The sequence below is a fragment of the Lissotriton helveticus genome, chromosome 9, assembly GCF_964261635.1.
Source record: "Lissotriton helveticus chromosome 9, aLisHel1.1, whole genome shotgun sequence".
In the NCBI taxonomy this organism is placed as follows: Eukaryota; Metazoa; Chordata; class Amphibia; order Caudata; family Salamandridae; genus Lissotriton; species Lissotriton helveticus.
Window position 1 is genome coordinate 134,373,545 of NC_136070.1, and position 14,661 is coordinate 134,388,205.

General features: G+C 46.6%; 1 protein-coding gene across 4 annotated transcripts in view; it reads right to left on the bottom strand.

Moving 5' to 3' along the window:
* Nucleotides 1-14,661, bottom strand: part of GANC (glucosidase alpha, neutral C) — a 360,817-nt gene that overhangs the window by 140,934 nt on the left and 205,222 nt on the right. For all 4 annotated transcript variants that reach the window (XR_013600863.1, XM_078659630.1, XM_078659632.1 and 1 more), the window contains one exon: nucleotides 6,872-6,948. Coding sequence is in view for 3 of the 4 variants with exons in the window: in XM_078659630.1 (XP_078515756.1) it covers nucleotides 6,872-6,948 (77 nt within the window). In the remaining variant the exon portion in view is untranslated. The remainder of the gene's footprint in view (nucleotides 1-6,871; nucleotides 6,949-14,661) is intronic.

The window sequence follows — 14,661 nt, forward strand, 5'->3', positions numbered from 1 at the left end:
CAATCATCTAGAGAGATACCCTGGCATTCTATGATGTCATACGTATAGTAGTATTGTCTAGCCAGAGAGGAACAGTGAAGATAGTATTTACTACATCATGCATATTACAACAGCCACATAAACTCATTGTTTCGTTTCAGAATGTTACAACACAGTAAACATCCTTATTTGCACCAGCAAACAAGCATAAATTCATGGCGGACAGAATCATTCGACAACCAGCAGCCAGGAATATGGGGCGTAAGTATCTGTACCACAAAACCAGTAAGCATGGGCAAATGCAAGGCCTGTGCTCTAAAGCTTCCTGCCGCTGCGGCAAAGTCTGCTCCTCGCATCAGTACATCCATCTGGATACCACCACGTCCAGTGAAACCAATGGAGTGATGTCTACAGAAAGTGCCGAAATACTGTCTTACCGATTGTACACCTGAATATCGACATGAAGAATATCGTGGTACAAGAATATCGGGACACACTATCGCGGGACAAAATATCGAAAGGTGAGTGCATAAAGGGAAGTATAGACTCCTGACTCCACATCTACGCACCGTGGAGATATATGTACTGCGAAGGTACAGATATGTGGAGTTAAATGTAGAAAACCAATACTTACCTGTCGATATTTGTTTTTCGCTATTTCGTCGTCGATACTTAACACCCTCAATAGTCTAACTTCATTATTTAGTATGCACACCATCTTTATCCCAGAGTCCAACATGACATCCAAGTTTCTTTACCCAGTATTTTATACGAATCCATGACAGACGTTGAAGCCTTATATTTTTACCCAACTTAGGTCTGACAGAAATTCCTTTGCCAGGAGCAACCTTCTTAGATGCCTGCAGTAAAAGCAAATCAAGCAAAGTTGAAGGTCAAAAGAAAAGGCCTCAGATAGGTGTTTAAGGAATAATCTTGGTGCTGATGTGCTATTCCGTTTCCAGTTTTGTCTGATTAAAGAACTTTAGAGACTCCTCGGCCATGGTGCACCTGACAAAGTAACTCATACACAGCAGATCTATCAAAGTGAAGGCTGCTCATGTACCAAACTCTAGTCTAATAAAGCGTGAAGAGGCGACTGCCTCAGGTTAAAGATCTTCCAAAGCATGTTGAGATATATATGTGTAGCATATGGTCTAATTCTCCCATAAGTGCTGTGCCCCATGCAACAGAATCTGAGTATTTTATAGGAAGCTATTACCTGCTGAATAAAGCTGCACCACTGTAGGTTTTTAAACTTCTTCGCCCATATGCAGATGTCAAACATCTGTCTACAGTGGGATGGCGTGCAGGCCCCAATTTACTTGATCATCATACCGTATTCCAAGGTATTGATAATCATGTATAATATCAACAAACTAATTTTCAATAAACCATTGGTAATATCTGTTTCTGCAGCGAGTAGACGATCATTTCAGTCATAGAGCGATATATCCGCAGTGAGTTATCCTTGTCCTACGGCTGGAGTTTATTTAATGGCTTTAGTAGCCATTTCGGAGTACGTGATATGGAAGTAGATGAGATGTATACACCATGTCAGACATAAAAAAGAGAAAATAACGGGGACGATAAGATGCACCCGTTTTACTTCATTATTTATCATTTTTCTGGGTAATCGATGTATTGTCCTCAGTGCTGGGTAACAGATCACAAGAGCACCGCTATTAACTAGTTAAGCTTTATTATACTTGCCCTTGCTATTACATGTTTTCTAATACTGTGGGAGCGCCTTACCTCCACCCATGCTATCCCTGCATTGCCCTATGTCCAATACCCCATGCCTTCATCCCACCCCACACTTCCTGTCCAGTTGCTAAGACAGGAAGGGATGTCTAGTGTCTTGGGCGAACCAAGTCCTGCAGGTTCCTAGTGTCTTCATCACACGACAACAGCCACTGAGAGTTCAATAACTCATGCGTTCAATGTTTATTAGGTGTATCAATGGTAAAATGCACTGCTTTAATCTGGAAGGCAACAGTCTTCCTTTGTTGATTATATATTTATTTATTTTTTTATCACAAAATACGGCACAAAAGCAGGAACACAGAAATAATACCTACCACTAGATAGTTCCATGTACCACAGACATGTCAGCTCAGACAACACATTCTAAAGTATGGTCTCCAAAGGTACATGTTGTCCCATACCTGCACCAATATATGAATTCACAGCAGTAGTCGCAATCAAAGGGAAAAGCGTGCAATCCACTCAGTGATGCACTTCACAATATGTACTTTCTAACTCTGTTGAGAGCAAAAACCTGCGAACATTCTTCTAAACTACTTTCCATTTGCATTCATTAAGACAACAAAATTATAATTTGCTGGATTACAGGTGTTACCCTTTTTGAGGATGGGGTACAGGACTAAGCTTTCTAAATTGGTGGCAAAACTCAAGTCTCATAATATTAGAAAATAACACACATAGGGCATTACGAGTTGGGTTATATCCCCAAGACTGATAAATTTGTGTGAAATAACCAGACAAATCCGAGCCTTAAGACATCAGGTCTGTAAGATTTGCTGCAGGGCAGGGGCTACCGCCAGCCGATGCCTACTGCAGCAGGATGGGGGGGGAGCAGATAATGTTCTCCCTGGACAGTCTCAAGGGTACACTTCACAACTATCCCCATCTGAGCCCTCCACTAGCTGTCCTGCAGGCAGAAAATGTCTGAATTATTTTTGTTTAATGGTGAAAAATTGCCCAGTAAAGCACTGGTAAATCTGGATCCGAGCGGCTACTCCTCGGTTAGGAGAAAAATTTGCTGTGGAGAAACTAGGGCGCTGATTTAAATTCTCCCTTTCCTCCGTATCTCTGCAGCAAAGTCCACCGAACTCGTAATGAGGACTGAATCACTTCCGCAGTATCATGTGCACTCCTCGCATTTTTAATTCAATCAAGAGTGGACATTGATAACGCCCTAATTAGAGTCTTATTTAAAATTCTGACAATTCTAAAAGAAAAGGTGAACATTTCAAGCCTAAACATATTTATAGTCAGAAACAACAGTACTATTTTTTGATGAGTGTGCAAATGAGGCTGGCACAATAAGGCCTGAGCACCAGCCATTTAAGGCAACAAGGCCAGCAGAGTCTATCTTACAAGCAAAGCGCTAGCCCATGAAGGGTCCTTCTGTTGACTGATGCCAGTTGTCCTGGTATACGGTAGGCCGCGATAGGCGAAATGCTTCTAATGCGCTCATCTTCTGCTATAAATAGATCTGTCTTAAAATTGTCACTTGGCTAGATGTAAGACTTGTTTTTTTGTTGTAAATCTTCAAACCCAAACTAAGAGAACACCTACTAAATCTGCCCTAACATCACATGATTTGGTCATCTCAAACTCTGATGAAGACACAAATTTCTCCTTGTGGAGCTACAGTTGTCTTGCTGCTGACCGCCAATGTATAAAACCATCACTTGCACCACGCACGCTCAATCGACCTCAATGTCTCCTTCATTTACGAATCAAGCCCTACTGCTTACTACTGATGTGTATGCCTTAAATACCTTAGTATTGTACTGCTGCTCGCTCGCTAGACACGTTCAATCACTGCCTACTCAATGCCTTAGGGTTATGCTGGTGCCAATCACAACAGTATATAGGTTTTACTTGCCTCTCTGTTGTATACATTATTTAATTTCTCTACCACATGCAGATGTTGGGCAGGTGTGGTACCAGTACACCACTATCAGAATGTTGTCAAACATCAGGTCCTACATATTGTTTACAAAAACAACACTCCATTGGGTTTAATAATAGGAAATCTCCTCCAATAGGTCTGTACTGTTATAAACGATATTTAGGACATGGTATTTATGTCAGGCGATATTTCTGTATACAATATTCTGATATACATCCATTGTGCATGTTCTTAGGATATTACTATTTGTTGTAAAACACTGTCACTCTTCAGGGTCTAGCAGTGCAAGATCACCTTTTTTTTAAAAATGCAATAAAAGAGTGCTACTAGAAATATATGCATAGACCAACACTTCTGCAATTGTTGAAATTCCTTTGAAGCCTTTACAAAAGATATTCAGATCATCCGAAAGAATACTAGGAAGCACTGTCTAGCCTCTAAGTCCCCCATTCTAGGTCCAATGTAAATCCCCATGTAGGTGCACGCTTCCATTTATGCCCTAATAGTAACTCAGGCACTAACTGGGAGACCAGTGCCGATCTGGGAACACAAACCAGCCCCGGCAAATCAGCTGGAACGGCCTGGGCTAAGCTAGCCAGAAGCACTGCTGCTGCTTTAGCACTGCGGCCAGCCGCTTTAGCACTGCTGCCGCTTTAGCACTGCGGCCAGCCGCTTTAGCACTGCTGCTGCTTTAGCACTGCGGCCAGCCGCTTTAGCACTGCTGCCGCTTTAGCACTGCGGCCAGCCGCTTTAGCACTGCTGCCGCTTTAGCACTGCGGCCAGCCGCTTTAGCACTGCTGCCGCTTTAGCACTGCGGCCAGCCGCTTTAGCACTGCTGCCGCTTTAGCACTGCGGCCAGCCGCTTTAGCACTGCTGCCGCTTTAGCACTGTGGCCAGCCACTTTAGCACTGCGGCCAGCCGCTTTAGCACTGCGGCCAGCCGCTTTAGCACTTCTGCCGCTTTGGCACTGGGGCCAGCCGCTTTAGCACTGCTGCTGCTTTCGTTACCGGGGGTGATATTGCAGCACTGCTGCTAAATTGCCCCCCAGTAACAAAACCAGCCCCCACCACTCGAAAACGAGCCCCCACCCTTCTGGCCCACCGGGAGAACGCACAGTGCCCGCTGCGGCCAGTCCAGCCCTGTGGGCGACCTGCAGGTAACAACCTCGCACTAACAGTACAGGCAGACTTATTGAAATTAACGAGCTGTTTGTAGCTGGAGCCCAGATTTGGTCTGTATCTACGATAGGCTCATGCTTAAAAAGTAGTAGTAATTCTGCACTTTTAAAAGTACGCCTCCAAAAAGGAGCAGATTTACCATTTTTCAAATTCACAAACATTCCCAGTAATAAACCTGGAAAGCTCAGCCAGTTGCAGCATTCCAGGGATACTACTGGGAATATCATGTGGCATCTCTCCCGGACTCCCATTAGCCCTCTGTATTTCTAAATAGTGCAGATTTACACATAGAGGGGAATGGGGAGTGATGTACGAATGCACACTTTTCCCCCTTATTTTCATTTCTGCAAGGAAATCATTTTCCCCGTGCTGTCTTGATCGGTTCTTTTTCCCATCCTGGAAGAGGAGTTAATTTTCCGACCATTTCCACTGTGGGAAAGATTTGGGAAATTTGTAGGGTTGCCCACATATGTATAAGTTTGTGGCTTTTCCCAAACCTAAAGGGTAACTCACACCTTGTTACACCCATTTTCCACCTCTTGTGTGGAATGTACTACCGCGGATTTCTCCGGACTCATGGTAGAGAAACCTTAAGTAGTAAAACTATTTAAGCCTCCTAGAAATCGTTTTGGGAATCATGCAATCGTAAATGGAGGTATTTTTGGAAGTAAATGGACACTTACGACATAACATAATTTTTTTTATTAGCCCCATAATGTTATGTTATATTATGCAGATTTGTAGAGCGCACTATCCACAGGGACTGTATCCTCTCGCTGAGCAGTTGTGAGTTTAGGCACAACTAAGACCCAGAGGGACTACTCGAAAAGCCGGGTCTTCAACTTCTTGCAGAAATAAAGTGAGGAGGAGACTCTTATGTGTAGAGACAGGTCGCCCCATGAAACTGTAACTTCATGTCTTATATTGTTCTTAAATTGGGTTCCTTCGAAGCGATAAGCAAGACAAAAACTATAAAGATAAAAACAGCATCAAATGTATATTTGCAGTTATTCCTAAAACCTTAAGAAGAAACACTGCATTTTATTCGAAGGACATTCCACTTTGAAGGAACTGCCTGAGACAGACATGTAACTCATGATGCTGGTACTTATGGGAAGTTAGTTAATAGTTACCTCCAGGTGATGCTAGAACCAGCGGGGCCACAGGGGCTGGGATGTCAGTAATGCAAATATAAGAGGCCAGGAAACAATGTTTTACATTTATTTCCAAAGTGGTGGCCACTTTTAACCTAACAATACTGACATTCCTGATGGAGCCAGGAGAGGATAAAAGCCAGTTTGTTTGTTAGCGTTTCCCCAAAACACAAAAGGCTTAAAAATTCTAATGTTTACACATTTCAAATCAAAATGTGTACAGGGAACAGGAAGTACTAAGGATTAAAGGGGTTACTGTTTGTCTGGTATTTATTTTTCAAGATCTCTATTGCACATACAAAATGATACACGAGCACTAAATGGGTTACAGATGCTGAGCAACAGATCCACAAGTATGTATTTACTCTGTTACCTCACTGCTGCAAACTTGTTTTTGCATTTGCTGCATTCCCCAAAAAAGAAGCATCAAAATAGTTAAAAAAATAATTAGCGCTGCTTTGCACAAGTACTGAGTTTATAAAGCGGGAGTTTGCTTCAGTAAATCCCAAAGCAAGGGCACTGACATGTAGAGAGTGGTTTCCCTCCATGAGTGGTTTCCCTACCCAGCTTCCCCAAGCTAGACAACGGCACAGGGGGTAGCGTACTCAGCGTGACATGGGCCCTTGTGCAAGGAAGTACAAGGGCCCCCAGCTGTAGAACAAATTATAAAATACAGCAATAATAAGAGTTTAGTTGGCCCATAAGGCCTTTGGGCCCCGGTGCTACTGCACACGCTGCACCAATGGAACATACACCCCTGGATACGGGCCGTGCTTTACACTTTCCAACTGAAGTGAGATCTCTCCTTTGCTAAACTCGCTAGTACATCAACACCAACATTTTTCAAAAGCCCTGTGATTCCAGTGGCCACACTCGGAAAAGGGTTCGGCACCACTCACCTCATCTGGGCCAGGAAGCAAAACGCCAACTGCAGACACCGCGGGCGCAGTGACTGGATGCACCAGCAGAGCATGTCCTGGAAAAGAAAAACACTCAGTGAAATACAAACACAGCAATTGAAAAGTTGGTGCATTTCATGACGGGAACTTCTAGAAGAGTAAACCGGTAGCTTCCAGAGGCAGAATCCACTAGCATGGAAACCGGTATGCATACCCGTTACGTCACAATGCATTAGACATTTTGTACACCTGGGCAGTGGACAGTAAATGTTACTTCCCTGCAGTAGAGTCTAAAAAGCTAATTTCACTAAGCCAACCTGGGCGATGCCTCTCACTGCTTGACTGGCGTTCTTTGCGCCAAGTGCACCAGGGAGAAAGTGTGCCTGTGGACAGACTGAAGCTATGTACTGCAGCCCTCCTGTCCTAGGGGCCTTCTAAAGTCCATATAGTCCCTGAGTGGTGTGATCTCATGGGACTTACCACATCCTTTTGGGCAGTGCCTCCAAAGAAATTGTTCGGCACAAGCCACATGGTAGCAAAGAAGAGCGGTGTTCCACAGCAGGCCAGGATCTACTGCGAGTTTGCCTGGATGGCATCATTCTGAATCAGTGGCGGCTCTAGGGAGAGGGTCAGGCTCGCGTCCACCCACCCAGCTCCATTTCAGAACATATGTGAGTCTCTATTTATGTACCTGCCACAGTCACTCACAAAGACAATTTTATACCTATGGTAAATGCTACCTTTCAGACGCACTGCCAAAAAGCCAGACCCCATGCTCACTTAAAGTGCGATTAACAGAACTGAAGCCGGCAACATGGCCCAATCACCATGTGGCCACTACACTGTAATAGCTCATGGGATGTGTTCTGCCTGTTTTATGCCTGAAGTACTGTGCATGTCAAATAAAGCTCCCCCGCCTAGGGGGAGAACACCTCCGAGCACAACCTAGGAGGACCAAAGGTCTTATTCCATAATCAAATGGTAATCATCCAATATTGATCCAGAATTAGTTATCCAACTTTAGGAGTTTATTCAAACAAGAAAATGTCTTAATTTCACGACATGTGAAAAGGGATGTTATTCCACATCCAGTTCAGAAATAATAGTTCATGTTATAACACACATCCAATCCCAATGCATTTCGGGCAGAGCCCATCGTCAGGGGATTACTCTACAAAAGAAACAACAGACACCAAGCTATAATATAATGTAACATCCTACTGTAAACATATCATACATAAAAATAAAAATAAAATGGGCATTCCAAATTACGAGAACCAATTGTAGTCAGCCCAGGTGCTGAAAAAGTGTTTAAACCGAAATGAAACAAGAGTCATAAATAGTAAGAGCGCCGGTCACCAAAAGTCATACACCGAGTTTGTGAATGTAACCAACAGGAAGAAGCCCGGAACGAGCCGAGAGTAGGAGACATGCAAACAGATTCATGCGCGTGTTAAAATAAAAGAGAAACGCGGTAAACATTAGTTAACCGGCGTGAGCAGGAGCCCGGTAAGATCATAGCGTGAAGGAGCGGTGAAGAAAGTAGAAAAGTCCCCAGAGGGGTACTTACATAAGTGCGTTAACTGTGTGGTCAACGCGGTGTTCCACAAACAGGGATCAACCGCGGGAGCAGAAACAAACCACTATAAAGGCAAAGCCATCATAATCAAAACAAAAAACGGACTAAGTCACAGGAAGTGCAAAAGATGCACGTATAAACGAGCGCCATGTTAAAGACAGTCAAAATGCTAGTAATTCTGTAAACAAACAGAAATAAAGTTTGGATAAGTGAAAAATGAAGAGGGTAGCATAGAAAACATGAAACAAGATGAAAAAGTGAAAGTAATAAAGTGGGAAATTCACAGAACAAGGATATACAGTCGAAAATAACATAGTACATTATAGGTAGCAAAGAAATTCCATTCGGTCATTGAGCCCATGGGGGACCATCGTGGAGAGAAAACGGATCCAGAAATTTTCTCGTTTTAACAAGGTATTCTTATTGTTGAACGTGATTTCAACTTGTTCCAATATCTGAAATTTAAGTTGAGCAACAGTGTGTCTATTCTCCAGGAAATGCGTGGCAACAGTAGATTTAAGGTTCTGTGTCCGAATGTTGCTCTTGTGTTCTAAGATCCTCACGCGGATCTTCCTCTCAGTATGGCCCACATAACACTTGCCACAGGGGCATTTGAGAACATATATTACGTTCATACTGTTACAGGTGGCATTGACCTTAAGTTTAATAGGGTTACCTTTCATCGGGTGGTTGATGGTATTACCAAGGATACAATTATTACAGTTGCTGCAATTGAAGCAGGGTCTGAGGCCCGTGTAGACAGTATTCTTTTTATTCCCACTAGGTTGACTGAGAATTTCCTTAAGGTTCTTGCCTCTGGAAAATGCAAACATGGGCGGTTGATCAAATAAACCCTTAAAATCAGGTTCAAGGGACAAGATGCTCCAGTGTTTGCGAATAATTTGCTGGAAAAGATGCGAAAACTTAGAGTATTTTGATACCACGACCATCCGGTCAGTGGGAGTTTTTTTTTTTGTTTTTTTTTTTTTTGTTTTAAAAACCTTTATTTGAGCAAGCAGAAATGTACAAGGATGGGCCTACAACCACACGGGCCAGCCGCTAAAAAGGAGGAGAGACATATCACATAAGCCCGCAGAGGTAACCGTCAATCAACAATGCAATACTCCACATTATATACAGGACCAAAACAGGTTTTATATAAATGAAAGAACAAACATACAAAAAGGCGAGAGTGTATCACTGAAGGTCAGCCCAAGGGACGCAAGGGGGGGACAGCAACGGAGGTGCAATAATAGTATCCTAAGCACTAAGGAGCATGGAGCGGGGGGGGGAGGGGGGCAGAGACCAGGAAGAAGAAGGGGGGAAGAGCCGGTGACACCAGCTCAGTCCCTATATGAAGATTCCGGGAACGCCAGCCTAGGGAGATAGAGTAGTCTCGACAGTGTCCTCAAGGGGAGGAGTACAAATGTCGCCACGGTATTCGTTCCATTGACCCCACACCTTCACCCATGCCCTGGGTCTACCCCTGGCCACATAAACAGTTTTCTCACGGAACATGGACCAATCCATATTATCCTCCCATTGCGAGAGGGCAGGGGGCCTGGAGGCCCCCCAGAGTTGCGCAATATCTCGCTTCGCGATCATATAGCCCAGGGTGGCCCATCTAGTCTGTGCCACCGAATAGTCCGTGGGCTCCCAAACATTCAAAAGACAGCGACGAGGTTCCGGTCGCAAGGATATCCCCGTCACCACAGTCATCAGATCAAGCACGGCCACCCAATAAGCAGCCACCATCGGGCACTCCCAAAGAATATGCAGGAAAGTGGCACGCAAACCACATCCACGCTTACACAGTCCATCGGAGGAAAAGCCCATCACCATCAGTCGCGGTCCCGTCACGTACACCCGATGAAGGATCTTCAATTGGACCAAACGGAGTCGAGCCGGTATAGCCACCTCCTTCGGAGAGGAGAGGGCCGATTGCCAATCCTCATCATCAAGTTCCAACCCATCTCCCATCCACTGTTCCCGAAGCCGGGCCAATAAGTCAGTCCGATTGTTAATCAACTTTTTATAAATCAGGGAGATAGTGCTATCAGGAAGATGTTCGTCAAGGATACGGTCTTCAAGAGGGGAAGAGTCAGGCGGAATCTCACCAGGAGCAAACACCGAAACCAAAGCGTGCCTGATCTGTAAATAACGAAAGAATTCCCGACTACTCAGGCCGTAGGCAGCCTGGAGGGCCTGAAACGGGCGCACCGAACCCTTCGAATATACATCCCCCACTTTAGAGATCCCAATCAAGTCCCAACGGTCGAAACCCTTGGAAGACCAAAGACCGCCCAGACGTTCTGAAGCATAAAGCGGCGTCGCCAACGTCAAGCGATCCTCCCAGCCCAGGCTCACATTCGCAGCACGCCACACAGTCAAAGCAGTCAAAGTAGGTCCCACAAGATGGCGCCCAGCGGAGCGGGAATAGAGCACTCTATTAAAGTCACCTCCCGGAAGCTGAAGTTTATCCATCTCAAACGCCGGATTACGACCCGGAGAGAACATAGCGTGATTAATAGCGGACAGATGGGAAGCCCAGTAGTATCTCTTAATGTCGGGGAGCGCCATGCCCCCATCGTACCACGGGATGGAAAGTTTAGCGAGAGCAATGCGCGGTCGCCCATCCCAAATAAGTTGCCTCTGAAGGCTCTCAATCTCCCGAAAATAGGTCTTGGGGATAGGATCATAATAATTCTGGAGAGCGTAGAGAAACCGCGGTAGTGACATCATCTTAAACAGGGCCGCCCGACCCAGTGGAGACAGGGGAAGTTTGCGCCAGCGGGCAACGTCCAAACGGAGCCTAAGCAACGGGGGAAGGAGATTACGATCAAAACGAAGGGACGGATCCAAGGTAACGAACACCCCCAAGTATTTGAAGCCATCCCGGACCACCTGAAGAGGAAGTCTACTCGGCAACGGAGGCAAGATACCAGACAAAACGTATACACAGGATTTAGACCAGTTGATGACGAGGCCTGAGTTAGCGCCAAAGGACGCTAGAACGTCAAATAAAACAGATAGAGACTTGCGAGGGGAAGTAAGATACAAGAGGATGTCGTCCGCATAAAGCGAGACGCGGTCTTCAAAGTCCGGGGCCCAACGAATACCTTTAAGGGACGGTTCCCAACGGAGCCAGGCCGCCAACGGTTCAAGAGCGAGCGCGAACAAGAGAGGGGACAAGGGGCAGCCCTGACGGGTACCCCTGCCCAAGGAAAAGGGGGCCGACACTCTACCGTTCACTACAACTTGCGCCAGAGGTTCCGCGTACAACAGCCTAATCCAGCTAACAAACTCGCACCCGAATCCGAATTTCTCAAGTGTCGCCCATAAATAGGGCCACTCCACAGTATCAAAGGCCATGGAGGCATCTAGGGACGCCAAAATGGCCGGTTCAGTCAAAAGCCCCGCCCTCGCCAGCGCGCCGTGAAGGCGACGTAAATTCAGAGCAGTGTTGCGATGCGGGATAAAGCCAGACTGATCCGGATGGACCAACTCTCCAAGAACCGAAAGGAGACGGGTCGCCAAAAGTTTAGCCAACACCTTAGGTTCAACGTTTAATAGGGATATGGGCCTATACGAGGAACAGAGGTCACGTGGTTTACCCTCTTTGGGAATGACGACGATTGTCGCCAGACGCTGATCATAGGGAAGCTTGTTCCGCTCACGAGATTCTAGAAACATGGCGCGGAGATACGGCGCCACCTTATCGGGGCATAATTTGTACAACTCAATAGGCAAACCGTTCGGGCCCAGTGCTTTGCCCGAACGGAGCGATCGAACTGCATTGGCTATCTCATCATTCGTAAAGGGGGAGTCCAAAGCAATACGGTCCAAGTCGGTGACACAGGGCAAAGCGATATCACGCAGAAGAAGGCGGGAGTCGTCAACATCCCTCACAGACACGGGAGCATATACCACACGGAAATATTCCGCAAAACGATCGACAATGGCGGTCGGATCTATCACTTTCTCACCACTCGCAGACTTAATCACGGGCACCACACGATTAACCCTTTCTTTCTTGTCCAACCACGCTAGGAGTTTTCCCGCTTTGTCACCCACATCATACAATCTGCCCTGCTGCTCACGAAACATCACCTTTGCAGCGTCAGTGACCAGAGATTTATACGCAAACTGTTTGAGACCCAGGGCATGGAGTTTGTCAGGCGTGACACCAGATTCCAACTCGTCCTCCAAAGCAGAGATCTCCCCCTCAAGTTCCACCACCTCCTTCCTCCCTGCCCTCTTAGCTTCAACAATCAAGGAGAGGGCCTGTCCACGAATCACGGTTTTAAAAGCCTCCCACAGGGACACAGCCGAAGAGACCGACCCCTCATTCTCCAGGAAATATGAATCCATGGACTTGAGCAAGAGGGTACGAGTCTCAGGGGAGGAAAGATACCAAGGGTTAATGTGAGCCACTCGGCCCGCCGCCTCCACCCCAACCTCAAAACGAAGCCAGAGCGGCGAGTGATCAGAAATACCCCTCGGCAAGTGTAAAATCTCACGAACCGCCGATGATTGGGCTGCGGGCATCAGGAAATAATCCAGCCGGGACAGACTGCCATGGGCCCCAGAATGGAAGGTGTATTGGAGTTGAGTAGGATGCAACAGTCGCCAGCAGTCCACAAGGCCAAAGGTATCCAAAAACCCACCCAACCACTGCTGAGCCTGCGGGGTATCTCTAGGGGGATGGCGATCGTGAAGGCCGGAAAGCACCGAATTAAAATCACCGGCAAGAAAGAGAGTGCTATCAGGGAGATCCAACAGAACACGGCCCAAGTCAGTAAAAGTAGAGGCCTGCAAACCCGGGGGAACATAAACATTGAAGAGAGATAGGGTGCGGCCTTCATATCTACCCACCAGGACAGTATATCTCCCACGGTCATCATGAATCACCTCATCAATAGCCAAGGGGAGGGAGGTTCGAACAAGAATACCCACACCCCTAGATCCGGAGGTAAACCCTGAGTGCGCCACAAGGCGGTAGCCCCATCTATTCATCGCATAACAAACATTACCAATCAAATGGGTTTCTTGCATGAAAACAATGTCCGGTGACAAACGTCGAATACATTTTAAGACCACACTGCGCTTAATACGATCACCCAGGCCATTAACGTTCCAGGAAAGAAATTTCAACCCTCTACCCCCCATCCCAACCACCCGAGCCAAGACCCCTCGTCCATGAGCTAGACATCAGAAACAGCAGCAAACACAGGAGCAAATCGCCTTGAAAACAACACACAGAAAAGAAAAAACTTCCCAACCCCCCTCCCCCAAACTGAAGAGAAACACCCCCCACCCTGCACCCCTGCAAAAAGCTAAAGAGCCACCCCAACCTGCAGTGTGCCTGTCGCCCAAGAACCCCTATTCTACACAAAGACCCCAGAGGAGGAAAGGTCTCCGTTCCATCCACCCCCCGACCTCAGCAAGAACAAAAAAAAAAACAAACGAAAAGACAGAATGATCGCAATGTAGAGGGACGCCGGCCAACACCCCTGAGAATGTATTCAAAATAAGACATAAGAGCCGAACAGTTAGATCTCCACACCACCTTCGGCACCCCCAGGGTGAGCGGCGGAGTCTGTCTCAGGAGGACGGTCAGGCAATGAGTCCAGCCAGTCATTAACAGCATCTGGCCGATCAAAGAAAAGGGTACGTTCATTGTATTCAACCCGGAGTCTAGTGGGAAAGAGCATGGCGTAACGTAGGCCCGATCCCGGAGACGTTTCTTGGCACCACGAAACTCCATACGTTGTCTCTGAACCTGTTGGGAAAAGTCCGGGTAAAAGTTCACCGTAGCGTTCTCAAAGGCCACCGGGCCCTTCACCCGCGAGGCCTGCAGGATAGCGTCCCGGTCTCTATAGTGAAAAAGCTTCGCTACAATGGGTCTCGGCGGGGCTCCCGGCTTGACTTTGCCCCCTGGAACACGATGTGCACGTTCCACCGTGAAAAATTTTGTGAGACCAGAAGGGGCCAAATGGTTCAAGACCAGATCCTCAACCAGGAGATCCACCGAGTGGGGTTCAGGGTTTTCCGGTACACCAACCAGGCGAACATTGCAGCGACGCGCCCTATTTTCAAAGTCCTCCAGGCGACGGGTCATGAAGTCATTCCCCCGACGGAGATTTCCAATCTCAGTTTGGAGCTCCGAGACGTCATTCGTAAGGCTAGAGGATTTAATATCCAGTGACTG